Source organism: Nicotiana tomentosiformis, chromosome 3, assembly GCF_000390325.3.
Source record: "Nicotiana tomentosiformis chromosome 3, ASM39032v3, whole genome shotgun sequence".
Classification (NCBI taxonomy): domain Eukaryota; kingdom Viridiplantae; phylum Streptophyta; class Magnoliopsida; order Solanales; family Solanaceae; genus Nicotiana; species Nicotiana tomentosiformis.
The window spans coordinates 3,460,046-3,480,570 of NC_090814.1; the positions used below are offsets into that span (position 1 = coordinate 3,460,046).

The 20,525-nt window shown below is 35.8% G+C and overlaps 2 protein-coding genes across 2 annotated transcripts; one reads left to right on the forward strand and one right to left on the reverse strand.

Moving 5' to 3' along the window:
• Positions 1-3,041: 3,041 nt before the first annotated feature.
• On the forward strand, positions 3,042-5,576 carry LOC104093344 (serine/threonine-protein kinase-like protein CCR4). Its single transcript, XM_009599070.4, has one exon. The coding sequence runs from the start codon at positions 3,131-3,133 to the stop codon at positions 5,495-5,497; it is 2,367 nt and encodes a 788-aa protein (XP_009597365.1). The 5' UTR covers positions 3,042-3,130; the 3' UTR covers positions 5,498-5,576.
• A 4,156-nt stretch (positions 5,577-9,732) lies between these two features.
• On the reverse strand, positions 9,733-20,032 carry LOC104093343 (adenylate kinase, chloroplastic). Its single transcript, XM_009599068.4, has 7 exons — positions 19,754-20,032; positions 19,570-19,668; positions 12,791-12,919; positions 12,521-12,655; positions 12,144-12,290; positions 11,552-11,626; positions 9,733-10,020 (listed from the first exon to the last, which is right to left on the reverse strand). The coding sequence occupies exons 1-7, from the start codon at positions 19,967-19,969 to the stop codon at positions 9,901-9,903; spliced, it is 921 nt and encodes a 306-aa protein (XP_009597363.1). The 5' UTR covers positions 19,970-20,032; the 3' UTR covers positions 9,733-9,900.
• Positions 20,033-20,525: the final 493 nt, after the last annotated feature.

Genomic DNA, 20,525 nt, shown 5'->3' on the forward strand with positions numbered 1-20,525 from the left:
TCCAATTTGGTAATAAAAATCTAACTAATTACTCAAAAAAAGGAAAATGAATAAGTCAAAAAAATCAATCGGGACGAAAAACATTTGATGATTTCTCTAATTTGCTTTAATTTTTGTGGACGAAATTATTGTTATAGCGAGTACTCAAAATTCGAGAGTAGTCGAGATTTACAAAAAATAACCTAGACACTATTGTTATTAAATGATAGAAAAAGCCAAAGAGAAAAGAGTTAATATCCTAAAATTCCATTAAACTATCCAACTTTTGCTAGTTTCCTATGTGAATTATATGGTGTCTCCAAAATCCCTTCTAAGATATATTTTTCTTTATACTAAAACCCTTCGTTGGATTATCATGCATAATATGTGTAATAACTCGCAACCGAGTGCGTGACGGCCGGAAAAGGTCATCAAAAATGGCCCAGTTGATAGTGTGTAACGGCTAATTAACTTACTTTTTAAAAAATATATTTTTTTTATTTTCTCCTTATTTTCTTTTTATTTTCACCTTTCTTCCTCTTTTTTTTTTTTTAAAACCTTTCTTCTACATTTTTCACCTTTCTTCATTACACCATCTAATTCCCAATGAAATTCTCCCTCTCTTGTTATTTCTAAATTTATTTTTTACGTTTCTTTCTTTTTATTCTTCTTACATATCTTACCTGAATTTATCCGAACGAAGGAATACCAATTCAATACATTGTAGAGAATAAGGTTGAATGTAGTTTGTGGATGTGCACAACTTGCATCTTTGAGAACGTCAATGGCAATTGTTAATTCAGAAAGGCATTTTTTTTGGATTCAAACACTATGGGATAATCATCTTTCAAATCATCATATGTTATGTGATATTTTTTGGCCAAAATTTTATTTTTACCAAAATCTAACTTTTTTTTCATCCCAAATGTCGTACTAAATCAAAACCCACAATGAAATCAAAAATTAATGAATTAAAAATAAGGTTAATTTGAAGTTTATCGCGGATTATTTGTAGCCATTATCGAAGGAGATTAATAGAAGAGAAAGGGATTTTCCTACAAATAACCGGCGGAGTACAGCGTCCCCTCTTTTTTTGGATGTTTTAACCCCCTTATACACATTCAATTAAATGTAATTCTTCGTTTAAAAGGGATGGCAAACAGGTGGGTCGGGTTGGATATGGGCGGGTCGAAAATAGATAATGCAAAATGGATAAAATATCCGACCCATTCCATTCAATGCACATAAAAAATGGGTTAACCGGCGAATAATATGGATATCCATATTATCCATGGCTTCATGAATATGATCACTTTTGGGAGAATTCCTAATCTCCTAAAGCAACCACCAATTTGAGGCTTTGCAAATATAAAAGTTAAACCCATTGGTTATCCATTTTTTAAGTGGATAATATGGTTTTTATCCATATTTGACATATTTTTAAAAAGTTCATAATCCAATCTATTTTTTAGTGGATAATATGAATGAATAACTATTTTTTATCGATTTTGTCACCACTAATTAAAACACGTAATTAAGTTGGTTATTAGATTAGGCTGCGTTAAAATGCTACGTATGGTGCCACATGGCATTCTTTTCATTAAATGAGAGCATGGAGCATATGCACTTCAAACAATTCAATGCGTTTTTAATATGAAGGAAAATATAGTTCAAGAAAGTTTTGGGAATATCAAATAGTTTAAGTAGGAAACTGATAAAAATTGAATAGTTTAAGAGGATTTTAGGATATTAACTCAAAAAGAAGCTCTCACTTCTAAACCAGTTCTCTTGTTTTTTCTTCAGAAAAATACTTACTCGTAATGATGATTAAGCAATAGCAGTTTATATGTATTTAATTGATGCAAACAAGCATGTAGAAAATCAAATCTTTATTTTTCAGCATGAAGGACTATATAATAGCAATTTGAGGACCAAATAGGAGCAATTAATATAGTGCGGGGAAAGTTATGGTTCAAGGTGTAGTCAGGACCAAATTGAGACCACAGATATAGCTTGCGGACACTCTTGACTCAACTAAAAATATACTACAAATACTTAGAAAAGTAAGCTATATTGACCAAATTTGCCCATGATTTCTAATTTTTAACTTAAAACGGAGGTCATGACACCCCCCACCCCACCCCCACCCCCCACCCCCCACCCCACCCCAAAAAAAAAGGAAGTGAACTCGATGGGTAAAAGCTGCATTCTATTTCAAGTTTGGACTTTAAAAGAAAAGTAATTCAAATGTGGATTTAGGTTATACAGATTAGTACTTTTTACGTTAAATAAGTGTTGTTTAATCTGTTATATCAAATAAAATTTGAGAAACGTATACTTTTAGTCGCTCGCAAAAATAATAGTCGATAAAATAATAATTTATATATATATGTGTATTTTTTTTGATAAGTATATATATATATATATATATATATATATATATATATATATATATAGTATACATACTTTATCTTTTTTGCTAGCGAATAGAATTAGCTTGGATCGACCGGCCGTCTTTGTATTTTTCCCAATAATTTTCTAGTATTTTTTTCAAGTTAAATCAAAGTTGATTATAGAGATTTATGTAAAAAAATCACCCGCATCATGGTATTTACACTAAATGGATGCATAATATGTGCGTATAGACTTATCACTTTTAACTATAATAAATTGATATATATTATCTCTTTATTAAATTACCTAATTATAATAAGTTGACATGATTTGACGGAAATAATAGCAACAATAACAACATTCTCAGTATATTCCTATAATATATACGGACACTATATTTTTATCTTGCGTAGGTAGAGAGTCTTATTCCGATAGACCCTTAGCTCGTAAACTTGAGAGTCACTATACCTAAAATTTAACCGATTTGTATCCTGTGACCACACGCTGTCCCTTTGCCTATTCTTTTCCAAATTTCCTAAAATAGGGACTTAGTCTTTGGTCCTCAGTCCTCACTCTCCGCCATTTCTAAGCCGCGTTTTCCTTTACTTTGATTCTTCCACACTCCCAAATCATAATCCCCTGTCCCTTAAAGCTTCTTCAAACCTCACAACATTATACAAATCTTTCCTTTGAAAAACAAAACACCATCTTTTATTCTCTAAAACAACATGAAAGCATATTTCACCACACCATTTCTATGGCCATTCTTGATCAAAAAACTCACCTTTTCTTTTCTTTAGTTCTTTGCTTTCTCATTTCCCTTTCACCCATTTCTTCACTTTCAACTGTTGCCATTTCAAAAACTTCTAACCAAACATTAGTTTGTGCATTGATTTCCTCCTCCTCATTTCCTCAACAATCTTCCCTCAATTGTACTAGCTTTCCTCAGGGAATTCAAATCCCTTTGAATCCTTCAGTTTCCTTTTCTGGTATTGTAGGTGGAAATGGTTTCCTTTGTGGGTTGACCTCATCTTACTCCTCTTCTACTTCAATCATGGTGTGTTGGAGATTCTCACACAATGGCACCAACTTGTCTTACAAAAGGATTTATCTTGGTCCATTGATCACAAATCTTGATTCTGGAAATTCCCACATTTGTGGAATTGTCAATAATAGGCTTGAGTGTTGGCAGTGGCATGAATTTAATTCATCAAACACCAGCTTAATTACTTCAAATCTTGCTGTTGGAGAAGATTTTGTTTGTGGTTTGTTGGCATCTGGTCAAATCCAATGTTTAGGAAGCTTCAGAAATGTCACTGATACTATTCCCTCAGGGAATTACAGTGAAATTGCATCTGGTTCTCAACATGCTTGTGCTATTTCCAAGAATAATAGTTTGGAATGTTGGGGAAATATGGTAGGAGAAAAACCTATTGGCCAATTCAAATCACTTGCTTTAGGTGATAATAGGAGTTGTGCTTTGAAGATTAATGGGACAGTCGTTTGCTGGGGAGAAACTGGTTTTGGTCTCCCTTCATCTTTGAGTGAGGAACGTTTTGAAACATTGGAAGCAAAACAGGACATTTTCTGTGGTATTGTGACCGCAAATTATTCATTGTTTTGTTGGGGTAATGACATTTTCAATTCAAATCCAGCAGTCTTTAATGGTGTACAAGTAGTTCCGGGACCATGTACTACTTCATGTCCTTGTGCACGTTTACCTAACTATGAGACATTTTGTGGTCAGGGACTAATGGTATGTCAACATTGTGATAGGCCAGAATCTGGGGTGAATCCACCAATTGTTAACGGGTCGGGTCCTTCACCACCACCATTGCCTCCACAGCCAACGCCAACGCCATCTCAAACGAGTGGAAGAAGCGGTCTATGGAGTAGGAGGAATGTGACATTTCTAGTGGTAGGTTGTGTTGGATCCTTAATGATGTTGAGTGTCCTTGTTATCTTGTTTTTCAAGTATTGCAAGATCAGAGGATGCAGAGTACACGACTCCGGCCGCCTTGATGAGGCGGGTTCACCGCCCCAGCAAGGCAGCCAGACGTCTCGAGTTCAAGATCAACAAGATACTCCTCAGCCACCAGCCTTGGAAAAAAGACTTAGTCAATTGATTAGTATAGGAAATGGGGGTCACCTAGAAGAATTTTCCTTGCAAGTATTACTTCAAGTGACGAATAATTTCTCCGACGAGCACAAAATAGGGAGTGGAAGTTTTGGATCTGTTTATCATGCTACATTAGAAGACGGGCGTGAAGTAGCCATAAAAAGAGCAGAAGCTTCAGCCTCATCTTCCTATGCTGGTGGCACAAAATATAGACAAGAGGACAAGGACAATGCATTCCTCAATGAGCTAGAGTTTTTGTCACGCCTCAATCACAAGAACCTTGTTAGGCTATTAGGTTATTGTGAAGATAACAATGAACGTGTCTTGATTTTCGAGTACATGAACAATGGCACTCTCCATGACCATCTCCACAGGCTTGAAAGCTCACCACTAATGTCATGGGCTGGTAGGATCAAGGTGGCATTGGACGCGGCACGTGGCATCGAGTACCTGCACGAGTACGCGGTGCCAGCTGTCATCCACCGTGACATCAAGTCGTCCAACATATTGCTGGATGCCACGTGGAACGCCAAGGTGTCCGACTTTGGATTGTCCCTAATGGGGCCTCAGGATGACGAAACACACCTTTCTATGCGCGCTGCTGGCACAGTCGGTTACATGGACCCCGAGTACTACAGATTGCAACAACTGACGACGAAAAGTGATGTGTATAGTTTCGGAGTAATGTTGCTAGAGTTGTTGTCAGGGTACAAGGCAATTCACAAGAATGAGAATAGGGTACCACGAAATGTGGTTGATTTTGTTGTGCCATACATAGTACAAGATGAGATTCATAGAGTGTTGGATCGTAGAGTTCCACCACCAACACCTTTTGAAATTGAGTCTGTGGCATATGTAGGTTATCTTGCAGCAGATTGTACAACATTAGAAGGTAGAGATCGTCCAACAATGACTCAAGTTGTAAATATGCTAGAAAGAGCCTTGCAGGCATGTTTGGCTACTCCAATTCTTTCTCGGTCCAACACCGATGATTCGTCCACATAGTCAGCACGCTTTGACACGTGTATATTGTAATTATACATTTTTCTTATTTTTCTATATATATTTTAAGCATTTATCACTATTTAATTTGTGACACTTTTCGCTTAGTTGTAGATCAATGTGATCAATTTCAAAATTAAACTGAATTAGATTAATTCATGTTTCAATTATGAAATTTTGATATTGAGAAGTTACATTATAAAAATATATTGTAATTTTTCAATCAAAATAGTAAAGAATTTTTTAATAATAGTCAAAACTTACGTTACTTTGAATCTAGGGTAATAAAGAAAAATTAAAATATTTCAGGATAGACGGAGTACAATTTGCTCCTCCAAGATTTGGAAAGTGTATGAAATTAATACCAACCACAAAGTGATTTAACAAAAGTGGATGACAGAGCGCATTAATTTAAAATTTTCCTTCTGACCTTCCATTTGAATTTTCCTATTCAATTTTATAGTTTTTCAAAGACAGAGTTGGCAATTAGTACTACCATAAGTCAAAGAGAAAATATTGAAAATCAAATAAAATAGAGAGTTTACCAACTATAGCTTGGTCCTTTTTTTGCTTTTGTGGGGTGATTAGGTCACATTGTAGAAATGTGCATACAATTCAACAATCTTCCAAATTGACCTGTATTTTCTTCCTTTGTCTGTTTGAACAAGCCTTATATTATTAGTATATTTAACTGTCATTGAAGGTATTGTTTTAATACAAGTTTCCAGAGATTAAAGAGCTTGTAATTTGGATCAAAATGATTGAAAAATATTGATGTAGAAAAAGTCAACTTGCTATGACAAAGGCAGATAGTAAGGTCACCTTCTTCTCTTGTTCTTTTCTTTTTTGTTTAATATTTTTAGAAATGAATGGGCTTTGCCAAGTCAAGCCAACATAATTGCTAACGTTTAATTCATGACAATAATTGCTACAATTTCAATAATTTGATGACTCCTTTTTGCAATAGAATAATTCCTCCATCTCAATTTATATGTGATATTCTTTTATTTTTATTTAGTGGCAACCCGGTGTATTAAGCTTTCGCTATGCGCAGGGTCCAGCAAAGAGTCGGCCCGTTTTATTTAGTGTTAAAAAGAATAACATATTTCTATATTTCGTAGCAATTTAACTTTAAACATATCATTTTATCCTTAATATGATGATTTATAATCACAAAATTTCTATATATTGTTTCAAAGCACAAATCTCAAAAAAAAAATTATTCTTAAATTTCGTATCGAGACAAACATTGTCGTACAAATTGGGATGGCGGAAGTTTTACATATGGTTCTGCTACAGGCCTTCAATTTGCAAAAGCAAGGAACCTTACCCCATTGAAAATTAACATGCATTTGAAAATAGTTTTACACCTTTTTAAAAGTACAAATTTCTTTCATTCATACATACATTGTCCAAAATAGAGTCCTTTTTGTAATGCTCAAATAGTTAAATATGAGCAAATAGGCAAGAAAATATAGAATAGATTTCAAACACGTGCAATATGAATCCCCCCCCCCCCCACCCAGTTCTAGAACTGTATCTTGAATTGGTATAACTTTCTTAAAAAATTAAAATAGAAAGATTGATGTGGATAGATATTACTTTGATTTTTGGTGATTATATACCTCTAACACCTTACCTATATACATAGTATACATTTTGGACAAAGGGTAGTCAATTGACCACCCTTTAAGACATGTAGCTTCGTCCCTGCATCCGGTAAGAGAACCAGGATTTTCACCAAAGGGTTCAAAAAATAAAAAAGTAAACACGCAAAGAAGCTAAGAAAATTCAATATCTATATACACGAAAAATATATAACCTTATATACACAGTATAATTTTCGGCGAAGATGGTTCGACTTAAATCCTTTCTGCCCACCTAGCTTTGACTCTGTTTTCATCTAGCTTTATGTTTTTAATTTTACGATAAAACTTGGAATCAAACCTAGGTTCTCCAAGATGTACTTATATATTCCAACTGACACTGTTGGAAATATCTAAGTTTATGTTTTTATTTTTCAGACTCCCTTCTATTATTTTTTCTTTTTTAATAATCGAAAAATACCCGAAAACCTTTAGCGCATAACTTGAAACTCAATGGATAATGGTCTGTTCCTTATATCCTTTCATACTTAAATATCAAGCTCTTTTCTTGTGGCAGCGTTCAAACAGATAACATGCATATAAAGAATAGTTTATTATAAAGTGTTTGAATGTGGGTTTGTTCCACATCGGTGGTGAAAGGCCACTTTTGTAGCATTTTAACTTCTTGTCCTTTTAAATTCTTACTCTTGAAATATATATTAAAGGCTTGGGCTTGAGCAAGGGGCGGGTCGGACCTTAAATATTTGTTTTGTATTTTTATTTATTTCTATAATTAAAATCTATTTTATTTGAATTTTAAATATTAAATATATTTGAATAAAGAACATATCTTTTGAAAAGGTCCGCTCTATAAATACAAGCTTCCAATAAAGTGGACATAGAAAAAGCTACAAGTATATTCTTTATTTGTTGTATTTTGAAGAAGATTGTTTGTATTTTTTCAATTTGAATACGGACAATATCTTCTTTAAGGAAAGTCGTTCTCACGCCTTAAGCCTTCTTCAATTTCTTTTTTAATTATTGTTTTTTCTAACATCATTTAACCCACAAATTACGCATTGCGCTTTACCACTAGATAAAGTTTTGGGGGCTAGACTTCCTACTATTATTAAGTAAATGAAGTTAATATTATTTTTCTTTTCCACTTTCTCTCTTCAAATGTCATATAATTTACCTCAAAACTACAGAAAAAATAACTTTTAAAAAAAAATAATTTTACTTAACTAACAGCTTGTTTGGATGGCTGTTACCTATTGTATTATATCGTATTGTTACATTATATATACTGTTTATTTTGATTGTTACTTAAATTTTATTGTATCGCATCATTAAATCTATCGTTATATAACTACAAAAAGTGTCACTTTCGGTAACGACCGATTTGGTGTGACCGCGTCGTTACCATATTTTTTTTCTTTTATTTTGTCCTTCCTTATTATTAAATAATTATATTTTATTATTTACCCTATCTTTTTATATAATAATTCTACCATGTACCCTACTTTTTTTTATAATATTGCAAGTTAATTTTTCGTATTGTTGGTGCATGATATTATAAAATGATGAAAAACAGTACAATCTATCCAAACGTTATATTCATCAAAACAATACAGTACAATATAATATAATATATTATGAAACGATACGTAACAAGCATCCAAACAAGTTGTTGCTCAAAGTTGAAAGTAAGTGTGATATCACTTAAATTAGAGTAGCATCTGCTAACCTACAGATCCGAAAAATAATTTAAGAAGTTCCATTTAAACAAAATGAGATACAGGCACACACTATAAAGACGAAAAGTCAAAAGTACGACGAAAGAAACAATCTTTGAAGACAGATTCACGTAGTTTTTCTACTAATAATCCTTTACCCATAATTTTAAAATAGAACGCGACACCAACGTGTACAAAATCAACGTGCTTTTAGTTTACACATGTTGAGTGGATAACCAAAGGCGGATCCAAGATTTTGGGAAGATAAATACACACACTATTACTAAAAGATGAATCCAAAATATAAATTTTTCAAGTTTAACCTTTAATTCTTACTATTGCACTGATTATGCTTTTCAAATTATAAATTCAAAATTATTTTTTTAAATAGTAATTTCTTACATATATCTATATTTTGTATTGGAATTGTTGGGATCAATTAAACTCATTAACTATGTATCTACGCTCTGCACTTAATTAATACGCAAAAATGACACCATACATGCCCATACCCCGTGGGTGCGCCCAATTCTAGAAAAGAAAAAAAGAAGGAAAAAACAACAAGATTGACATAAAATTTGAACTACCAAACCTTAGAGAGGTACACTCAATACCCATCGTATCAGTATCATATGATAATTTGAGCTTGGGTGCACGCGCGCACACACTGTGTATGTGTGTATATATATTTTTGAGAAAAAAAAAATTACTATACATAATTTAAAGCGAGAGCATGGATTCACGTGCCCTAAGAACATACCCCCCAAAGCCGATATGCCCCTGTGGATAACAGAAGAACTCTAACAAACTTAAGAGACCAAAAACTTTCTAAAAACAATTAAGTGTTGTACCAATCTCCATTATACAAAAGAGGGCCAAAATCAAAAGCAAAAACCATGAGTATACAACTAGAAGCTGAAAACCAGACAAATAATTTTTCTTTTTTCACTTATTCTCGTCTATACATGATGTTTCAGCATATTAATACAAGAGGAATGGCAATAAACAATGACATTCATGATAAATTCAAAATGCATCCTATGATTAGACTCTTTTCTTCACCTTGGATAATACTCCTCAGTCTTTACATGCTAATTTGTTGTGTTCCTCTATGCTGCCACAGTCCTTGCTTTTGTTCTAAAACCTGTGTTAATGCACCATCGATCTGACCGAATACCTCCTGCTTCGAAGCATTTCCATTCACCTAAAACAAAAATAATTCAGAAGAGCGGAAGCATATTGCCCTTCTAAGGTTAAGAGATGATAACTCATGCACGCACCTGGAAATAGAGGAACTATAATATGTCTCGATCAAGTAAGGGATAGAGGAGCGTACGAGGGACCATTTCATTGATGTGCTTCTTCCCTTAGCTAAAAGTATAATATCGCTCATTGAAGTTGTTTGGTACAAATTGAGAAAGAATAGCTTCTTTTCATCTCATATGAGAAAGATTCAAGAAGTTACTATTTGGATATAACAGTAAAACCTCACTTTGACACCTTGCAAAATTTAAACTAGTGGCGTGCATCTATTACACATCCTATGTGTATTATTTTTGTTGAACCAAAGCCCTGGGTATTGCATTTTACACATTCACAATTCAAAATACTTTCCCTAGCAAGGATTTTTCTTTTTTCTTTTTTTCTTTTGGGTGGTGGAGTGTTTTTTTGTTGGGGGGATGCGCTGAGGAGGTTGGACGTTTAAATCTTGCAAGGTATTGCTGTAGCTCCTCTGTCCTTTTATAGAGCATAATGATGCCAATCGGGGTGCATTCATTTGTTATATAGCATCACACACTTCCGTTCCCTTGACGATGATGTGACAAGTGTCTTACTGGAAATAAGGTGAAACTTAAGACCACAAACTCTAGATACATTTAGGTCTTACTTCTTTATTCTCTACAACTAGTTTATGTACTAGCAGCTTTAGGAATTAAGACAACTAAAAACTCGAAGCGCTCCATGGTTGACATGTTAACTAACTTCTCTTTCCACAGAGCTACTTATGATGTTGCACGGTGTCAGTCAATGAGCTATTCAAGGCTATAACCAAATTTTACATATTAATAAGAAAGTTGAATAGATTATTCAATAAGCAAGGAGATACTTGAACAGATAAAGAATTGCATCGAGAAAGAGAAGAACAAACAAGAGCATCTAGGATAAAGAAGGCGGAGAAGAAAGTGGTAGTTAAGACACTATCATGCGGCCAAGGCAATGCTTCATCAAAGAAACTGAAAGAGCTTCTCATTTATCAATCAAAAAGACAGCACAGCAATATCTGTGTAGAGGACAGCAGATTATAACCACAACAACACTAGTCACAAGCTTAGATGATTTTCTGTGCCTCACTACCAATTATGTGTCCAATAAAAATTGCAGTCTTTGGTATGATTTTCTAACCAAAGTCACTTAATGAACAGAAAGGACAGAAAGGACAGCAAGACGAGATTTATGGTATACTTGAACCAACATTTGATTACTCTTTACCGTCTCTTAGAGCAAATATAATGCATGTATAAGTGAGAATCCATATCTTATTGACGGACCCATAATACCGTTTTTCTTTTTAGGAAAATAACATCGACCCATAATACCTCAAAAATTCTCAAGCAATAAATCATTGATGTGGTTTTTATTTGCTATGTAAATTCAACAGTTTCAGAATACAGCCATTCCATTCCGCAGTTTAAGGTCAAGTAACTTTTCAAGAAGAATTTTGGCAAAAGGAGTACCTTGAGTGTGATATCTTTATACATTGAGAGAACTGCCTCCACATTTTGATGGTGAGTGTGCAAACGCAATTTAACCTGAAAAAGTAATTATAAGAGCGATCATAGAAAAACCAAGCCTATAATAATATATATTTCTGGCTTTAAAGATACATAAACTGAATCCAGAATAAGAAGAGAACATAACAAAATGGTTTAGTTGAAGAGGAAAATTGCAGAACAGCAGCAGCATTTTCAGGTCCAAACGGTCCTTTTAGGTCAAAGATTGCCTGTTGGATTTCTAATTTTTCACCTTTTTTTGGAGGGCGGTGAAGTTTGCTTGTGCTGGGTGGGGGAGGGGGTGGACCGCAGTTGTGAGGAAGAGAGAAGGAGCTGAGAAGGGGGATAACTTTATTTAAAAGGCAAACTAATGAGTCGAAAGGGAGGCAACTGTCAACTGTGAGTCAGATGAGTTTCACATGAAGGAATTTGATTCAAAAGCTTCACATCAAACCTATTGCAAATAAATACCAGGAAAGTTAAACCAAGAATGATACCGTATTTTTTATAAGTAACCAAGAAAGGTAATGTTGATTAATTCATGGACTAAACATGCCTTTTCTTCTGTGTCATCAAAGCGCTGAGTAAGCCTAGCAGCAATTTCTTCTGTCTCGGGGGGAGAATACTTCAAATGGTAAATTTTCCCCGTTACTGGATCTAGTCTACGGCCAACCACTCTCTCAACAAGAATCTCTTCAGGTACCTATACGCACAATAAAACTTGTGACAGAACGAAGGTGATTATATAGTGAAACTTCCTGGAGTTACAGTCTACTGCAAGAGAAACAAAAGAAAGGTCAAGGAATCTTAAAGTATTTAAAAGTATCTCTCTAAGTTATGTAATGGAATAATTTCCGTATGGTCTACACAAAAGAAACTTCACTAAGAGAAAAACAAAAGAACACGAGGCACATAGCAACAGCAGAACCTCACTTCCAGAAGAATAAAGAGGTCTGGTTGGAAGCCAAATTCTTTGAGTGCTTTGGCTTGAGATGAGCTCCGAGGGTATCCATCTAAAAGCCAACCCTTCTCTTGAGAATCTGGACCATTTAACCGCTCTTTGACCATCTGTACCAGAAGGAACCACTTATTACCAATCAATAAGATTGCCTGAATTAATGACAGTTTCCGACCTATAAAGCATAGTAGCATACTAAACAATAACATACTAACCAAAGCAGGCAATGCATGAAGTAAACCTACCGTCACAACTATTTCATTCGGTACCAATTTCCCTTTATCCATGTATTCCTTTGCTTGCTTCCCATTTTCGGATCCTGCAGCAATTTCTGCCCTCAGTAAATCTCCAGCAGCAATATGCACCAAACCATACTGCACACACGATGAAAACTGGATTGACGCTATTTCTTCTCACAAATGACTACATACTGAGGAATACGGAGGCTATAGGAAGCAACTAAAAGCATATTCAAGGCACCACTGTACAATTACATCCCATGATCCCAAATGACGGAAGAAATAACCACTTAACCAGCACATCGATCAAACAAATGCCAAATTATCCAAGACCCTTAAAGCATGTGAATTCAAGCAGCCTGGGCTTCCATTACAAATAAGATAGAAAAGCTTATGACATTTCCGCTTTTGGTTGGGAGGCATTTTCCACCTATTGGTTAAGCCCTCAATGCACATGAGAGAACATCTCAAATTGACAGGAAATGTTGATGAGAATTCACTTTAGACACAATAAAGATACCTAAGATTAGTAACTGAATAGGCACAGGGAAAGTTATATTGGTTGAGTACACCAAGATTGTCCTTCGATAATGTAGTATGAGCCAGAGAATCGAAGCTTTTCAAGCCTACTCTGGAACTGAGTGACCACTTTTGTGGTTCTATGTAGTACAATATCTAGAGAAATCCAAAAAATCTTGGAGAAAACAAGAGCTGGAGACTGTAAGCAAGATACTAGTAAAGAAGTATTTGCAAGCAATTGCCAGTGCCTAGCTGGTGCAAGATTGGTCAAGTTCAAGTACATGGTTGTCCAGTAATATGGTCTGTGCAAACGATTAGCTGGTTGAAAAAAATTATCAGGTGGTTCATGCTTGATTATTGGCTGACAAATGTTCATAAAAAAAATTAACAGGTGGTTCATGCTTGTTTATTGGCTAGATATATGCTGATAATTGTGTATTCGTTGCGGGCACTAAGATTCATCTAGCCAACCACTTTGCGAATTTTAGAGAAGATGCATTAACCAAATGAATAAAGAGAGAAACAATTCTTAGTTTGAAAATATGAAGATCACAAAACAACAAGTATTCTCATTTTAAATTGCCCATCATCTCTGCGATAAGTATTCTCGTTCTCGCCCCCAACTCATCTAGCCAACAACACCCGTACAAGAGCCTATTCACTCATGTTGAAAACATATTTAAGTAATTACAAGTGAACCTCTTTTATTAGCATATGCTTTTAGATGAAACAATCACAACATGGTTACAGAGCATGGTATCATAGCAGAAGAGGTCCTGAGTTCAAGTCTCACCTTCATCCATGACCCATCATCATCATAAAGAATTTTCACATGTTTGGCACAAGAAAAATAGTTTTTCCCGCATGCGAGGAGGCGTGTTGAAAACATAACTAAGTAATTAAAAGTCTGCTCTTTCTAAAAGTTTAAGCTTTCAGATGAGACGATTACATAATTCAACAACACTAAGATTTGGAATGGTGAAATATGTGTTACGAGCGTTGAGGTTCAGAATTGATCTAGAATTGAAAAGGAAAAAAATAACCCAAAATCAAGTGATGTTACAGTCGCAGCAAAGAGAGAAAATGAGGCAGTGATCCTTGGAACATAACTCGCGATCGCATGAGGCTGGCCAAGATGGTAGTCTTATTGAACTTGGCCGAATCCCTCAATAATCTCTAATGCTACAATCGTAGGAGGGGTGTTGTGATTGTAGCACAGTGGACCTGGAAGCCATGAGTGAGGCCACAAAATTAATTATCAAAAGCCTCAAGGCTGCACTGGCAACTTCCTTAGTGTAACGACCCGGCCGGTCGTTTTGAGTATTACAACTCCGTTCCCCCATTTACTGCTCAAGTTATGCCTTACATTTGTTATGTGACTTGCCGGGGGTAATTGGTTCGGGTCCGGTGAGGTTTTGGAATGATTTGGAACACTTAGTTCCAAGGTTAGAATTTAAGTTGAAAAGGTTGACCGGATGTTGACTTATGTGTAACGACCCCGGAGAATTTTTGCTAAGAAATTAAGGTTTTGTGGTGCCGAGGTAGATCAATTAGTACAAAGGTTGTAGAAATTTCTCCGCGAACCGCATAATGGCCGCAGAGTGAGGCAGGTAAGGGGCATTTTGGATGCCATTCTGCGGTCGACTATGCGACCGCAGAACTGTTCTGCGGTTCATTATGCGACCGCAGAACAGGTCTGCGGGCCGCATAGTGACCGCAAACCCAAGAAGGTTTTTCCCAGTTCTGGAGGCCAATTGTGCGGCCGATATGAGGACCGCATATCCATTCTGCGGTCGCATATGCGACCTCATATCCTGTTCGGAGCTTCATTTTTGGGTTTTTATAACCCGACCCAACTTCGATTTATAGCCCTTGAAGCTCATTTTGGAGCAAAAATCTGACATTTTTAGAGAGAAGGGGGAGTGTTCTATAGAGAGGAAGAAGCTCAAGTGCTTTGTTCATCAAGATCTTGTTCAAGCTTTGAAATCCAACAAGGAAATATCACAAGATCTTCACCCAAGAAAAAAGGTTCTAACCCCTAGTCTTCAATTTCGAGTTTGGGTAAAGATGGGTGATTAAGAGTATGATTCTTATACATACACATACCAATAAGGTTTGTGGAAAGATTGTTGAGTTCAAATGGGTAAAGATTGAGTTGAAAATAGTAGAAATCTTCATAGACTTTAATTGAAGATTTGAGGGTCGAGTTGACCGTAAGAATTATGATTTGGTCAAATTCCATGGAACTGTGTATTTGAATTATTTGTTGATATCCGTACTTTCTCTACGTGTTAGAGAAAATTGAGCTGAGACTTAAAAATCATGCTTAGACATATGTTGTTATTGTTGGTATCCACTGGGGTCATTTCTGTGGTTGAATTATATGTTCAAATTGTAATTTCACACTCAAGCATGTTCATTCATTTCATATCATATCTCAGTCTCTGTTGCTATTTATTGATACATCATATTATCATTTTTTGGCTGATTTTCATGACATCTTGAGCCCGAGAGACTGGAGAGGTTGATGACGAAGTGAGGCCTAGGGCCTAATTGTGAGGATATTTATGGGATCGGGCTGCACGCCGCAGCATGTTTCATTGTTATATGCCATGATTAGCTTGATATAGCGATTGGGCTGAAGGAGCCCCTCTGGAGTCTGTACACACCCCCAGTGAGCGCAGGTACCTACTGAATGCGAGTGCGAGTGCCGAGTGATGAGTGACTATGAGGAAAGAGTGATTGTGAGGTTGGAGTGAATGGGAGAACTGAGTGACTGTTACTCTGAGAAGATGCATTGATTTCATTGTTGGTGCATTTCAGCTGTCATATATGACTGTTTTGGAAAAATTTCTAAAAGACAATTTCTTCTGTTTCAGTCAAAGTTGATATGAAATTATTGTGAAATTTTAAATGTTGAACTTGAGAGCATGCCTACCCTTTTATGTTGAAATTTTTTGTATTTGGATTTAGCTGTGAAGCTCGTCACTACCTTCAGTTCTCATTTATTATTGTTATTTACTGAGTTGGTTGTACTAATACTACACCCTGCACTTCGTGTGCAGATCCAGGTGATCTCGGACATAGTGGGTGTTGATTCTTTCACACAGTTGATTTTTCGGAGATTCAGAGGTAGCTGTCATGTTTCGCAAACCTTGTCTCTCCTTCCCTATCTCCTTGTTTACTGTATTTGGTCTTAGACTATTATAGACCGTGTTTTCCAGACTTGTAATGCATAGATGCTCATGTACTCAGTGAAACCGAATTTTGGGAGTGTATTTATATCCAGTATTTGTGCGATTCTCTCTTAAACTTAATTATGATGTTTTCAGTATTTAAAAGATATTGTGGGCTATTAATTATGTCGGCTTGCCGAATATTGAGATAGGCGTCATCACGACGGGTGAGATTTCGAGTCGTGACACTTAGTCCGACCCCAGTCCTCTAATGATGTGGTTGTAGCCCTTGTCCGGCGATTGCTACATGCCTTTTCCAAAACCCTCCACCATAAATATCACCCAACTTCATATTTTCTCCTATCTTTCACTCTTCCAAACAGTGTTATCAAAGGCGAAAAGCGCAAAAAAGCTTTAAGGCCCGTTGGGGCTTTAAGCGCAAAGCGCAAATAAAGCGTGGGCTTTAATGAAAAAGGCATAACTGGAGGAAAAAGTAAAAATATGTATATGTTGTCCAAGACCAATAATTATAAGCATGAATAACAAATATATGGACAAAAAAATTGAAGAAAAAATAACGATAAAGTCAAATATCAATTGTTTAGTCGCATTTTCAGGATTACACTCATTGGCAAGGAAAATATGCCTTAGAGCCTTGATATGACACCGAAACGCCCGCAAAGCGAGGCGAAGCGCTGAACATGTTTTGAGCCTCGCTTTAGGGCTTAAGCGTGCCTTTGCCTTAGAGCCTTGATGCGACACTGAAGCGCCCGCAAAGCGAGGCGAAGCGCTCAACATGTTTTGAGCCTCGCTTTAGGGCTTAAGCGTGCCTTTGACAACACTGCTTCCAAGCTAGAGCACGTTCCAAAACAAGGGTTTTCACCTCAAGGCCTCCTAACACAAAGGTAGACCATATTTGGTTGTTTAGGTGCTTGAAGACATAATTAAGTAAATAAAAGTGTGCTCTATCTAACAGCTTAAACTTTTAGATGTGATGGTCACACAATTCAACTAATTCCAATGCTAATTCCGACACCAACAATCATAATTTTGATTAGATTTTGCAACTCCCGATCCATACTCCAAGAACACTCAATATGGGATGTGACCACATTAAGGTAATCACTCCTTACTCATGGGTATGGTTTTAATAGCATATGGATAAATTGAATATTGTGGGATTGGTTGATGTGAGAGGGCTTAGAGCCGGAACTCACCCCATGGCCATGTTTGAGGATTGGGTTGGCCTAAGGCAAAAACCCCATGGGCTAAATTTACCCTCTTTTACATAACTAGAGTGAAATTGACCCTATTATGATGCTAATGAAGTAGATCAATCATTGCGGGCATGTTCTTGATCTTGTAGCCCTATTGTCACTAAGCTAACTAAAGGTATGCATGTTTAATATTTGATAGAATGCATGAAAGACTATCTGAAATTGTTAACTGTGAATTTGTGGATGTGGCGATAAGCTCGTGCAACTAACACCATTTTGAAATGTTGTGTATGACTGATGCTTATGAAATTCTAGAATTTTGTATAATATATTCAAGTGTTTCTAAAGCATGTTTTACGATGAATACGAGGACAAAATTAGTTCTTGCTTTGATTCAAATACTAAGAATAATCATGCCCATTATGTCAAGGTAATATAAAATGTTGATATTATCATCAAAGTTTGATAATATTTATGTTGAGGCCCATATGAGCCATTTCACAACGACTATGATGAAATATATTTTTTGTTGTTATGACTATGATGAATATTTTGGAATGATGCTTTTGATATTTGCGTGTATACTCGCAACCAAAGTTCTGTGGTGTTATCCCTAAACCACACGTGCAAGTGTGGGTAATTGCAGCTTGTGGCGCGCCCTCAAAGTGTAATGGCACATAGGTAGGTGTGCCATCATCCCTAATCTCTTTTGTGTCATACAATAGGGAGTTGGGACGTCCTTCCCTAGCCAATCGGATGGTTACTAATCTGATGTCGTGATATGCACACGACCCTAAGTATAAAAATGTTACGATAACGATGTTTTATGACTCTCGTGAGCTATGATTGTGTTAAAAGGCCTACAGGCACAAGTTATGTTTCAAATAAGCTTTCATATGATCCTTATTAGATAATTAAGTTTTCATATGATCTCTACATGTTTATGACTTGAAAATGGATATTGCATATGATATGTTTAAGTTTTCTAAGTTATGACATTTGATACAAGTGCAAATTTTCTCAAAGGACTTGTCTCAACTTTTAGAGGTTGTCTGTGAGACTTGCTACTCCATTCATACTTTCGGTGGTGAGCCCATCCTAGACCGGTGGCGGCCTCTATTGACATTTTCTTCCTTTAATCATTTGTTAGGTGACGACCCATTTCTATTTTGTACAATGAACTCTTTAGAAGTTCTATACTCCCTATGGATAGATATGCATGCTTATGAGATAGAGTTTGAACAACGCCCCTCGTCAAAGCTTATTTGGGCTATGCTGCCATTGGGCCCTTTTTGGGTGTCATTCATATTTTTTAATATAGATGTTCTGATGTTACGGGAACAACCGATGCCCATTTTTACATATGCGTGATGCACGGGGATGTCTGGATCCCTGATATATGTTTGTGGTTTGTTGATTTGTCAGGATTAAGGATTTGCTCGACGAGTGTCAGGCTCATCGAGTGCCAGTCATCGGCCCCTCTAGTTTTGGATCGTGACACTTACTTTATTTGCAAATTCGAAGTTTGTTTCACATGTCTTCCGAAAGAAATTGAACTTCAAACTTGGAATGATTACTTCAAGTCATAATAGTGGTATGAAGGTGCATAGGTGAATTTTAACTGCAGAATTATTTCCTAACTTTCAGTCACAAATCTTTAGCTTTCACTAACATGTTTTTCCAAAAAGCTATTAGATCTATTGAAACCCAAGTTCAACTTAAGCAAGTTCACAGTCAAATTCAATTTCAGAGTAATCTTTCTCTCTTTTTTTCAGCTTCAGCTCAAATTTGTCCAAATGCATACTACAAATCCTAGACAAACTCATTAGGAAAAGAAAAATCAAAACTTTTACACAAAGAATAGAACTAGTACCTTGTCGGTAATGAGCTCGCATTGTGTTCCTTTCCCAGAAGCAGGAGCACCAGATATCATTATCCTCAAAGGCTCTGCCTTTTGAGCACATCCCAAAACCTAAATTTTAGAAATCAAGATTCAAATCATAACTCAAAATTAGCTGAAATAATCAAAAGGGTATGCAATTCAAAGCTCGAAATACCAGGAAACTGGCACCGTTGGGAGGCGGAACTCTCCGGCAATGAGTTCTGAAAAGGGTTTGACGTGAGTGAAGGGAAGAAGATTTAGAAAATGACAAGTGGGAGGAAGTAAAGGGTAGGTGAGAAAGGTAAGAAGGGACTAATGAAGAGAAGGAATGCTTTTGGGGGTCGGAGTTTGAGGAGATTGGTGTGAAGCTGAGAGAGGAGCAAGAAGCCATGGCTGCTGCTCTCTGCTGTCCCTTTCTCTATCTCCTCTTGTGCCTGGTTAGGTGAATTTATTTATATGTTTTTGTTGCAATTTTGTGGGAATTGTTTCCTTATTTTCTTTTTTAAAATATGGATATATAAGATGTATATTAGATATTGTTAATAAAGGCATAATGATAGCTTAAATTCGAGCTCATATTCGTTTCCCTTTGAAATCATTCGATATTTAATGAAATTTAAACTTGAATTTTTCGCTCAAACTTAGTTTAGAGTCCATTCTATTAGTTTATCTCAACTTAATATAATTACACATTTACGGATTATTTGGTTACCATAATAAGGGATAAAATTTTCCAGATTATTTTGTTTTGCATTTTATTGTTTTAATTTCGATATATATGATCTCTAGATTAATTATATTGTAATTGGAAATTTATACCAAACTTAATGTGGGTTAACATTCTAGGAATTAGATAAACTAATAAAATAACAAAAATGCCATTTCCTAAAGCTCTTCTGCCGAAGACTTTTAAGGAAGTCAAGATTAAAAATAAAAATAAAAAATTA

What these genes read in the sequence shown, in the direction of transcription:
- LOC104093344 (XM_009599070.4), top strand. Translation starts at nt 3,131, where the DNA reads ATGGCCATTCTTGATCAAAAAACTCACCTTTTCTTTTCTTTAGTTCTT.
- LOC104093343 (XM_009599068.4), bottom strand. Translation starts at nt 19,969, where the DNA reads ATGGCTTCTTGCTCCTCTCTCAGCTTCACACCAATCTCCTCAAACTCC. An exon ending in CGAATGAAATAGTTGTGACG is followed by an intron (nt 12,656 to 12,790) that starts GTAGGTTTACTT and finishes CTTCTGGTACAG; the next exon opens with ATGGTCAAAGAGCGGTTAAA. An exon ending in ACCTCTTTATTCTTCTGGAA is followed by an intron (nt 12,291 to 12,520) that starts GTGAGGTTCTGC and finishes TTGTGCGTATAG; the next exon opens with GTACCTGAAGAGATTCTTGT.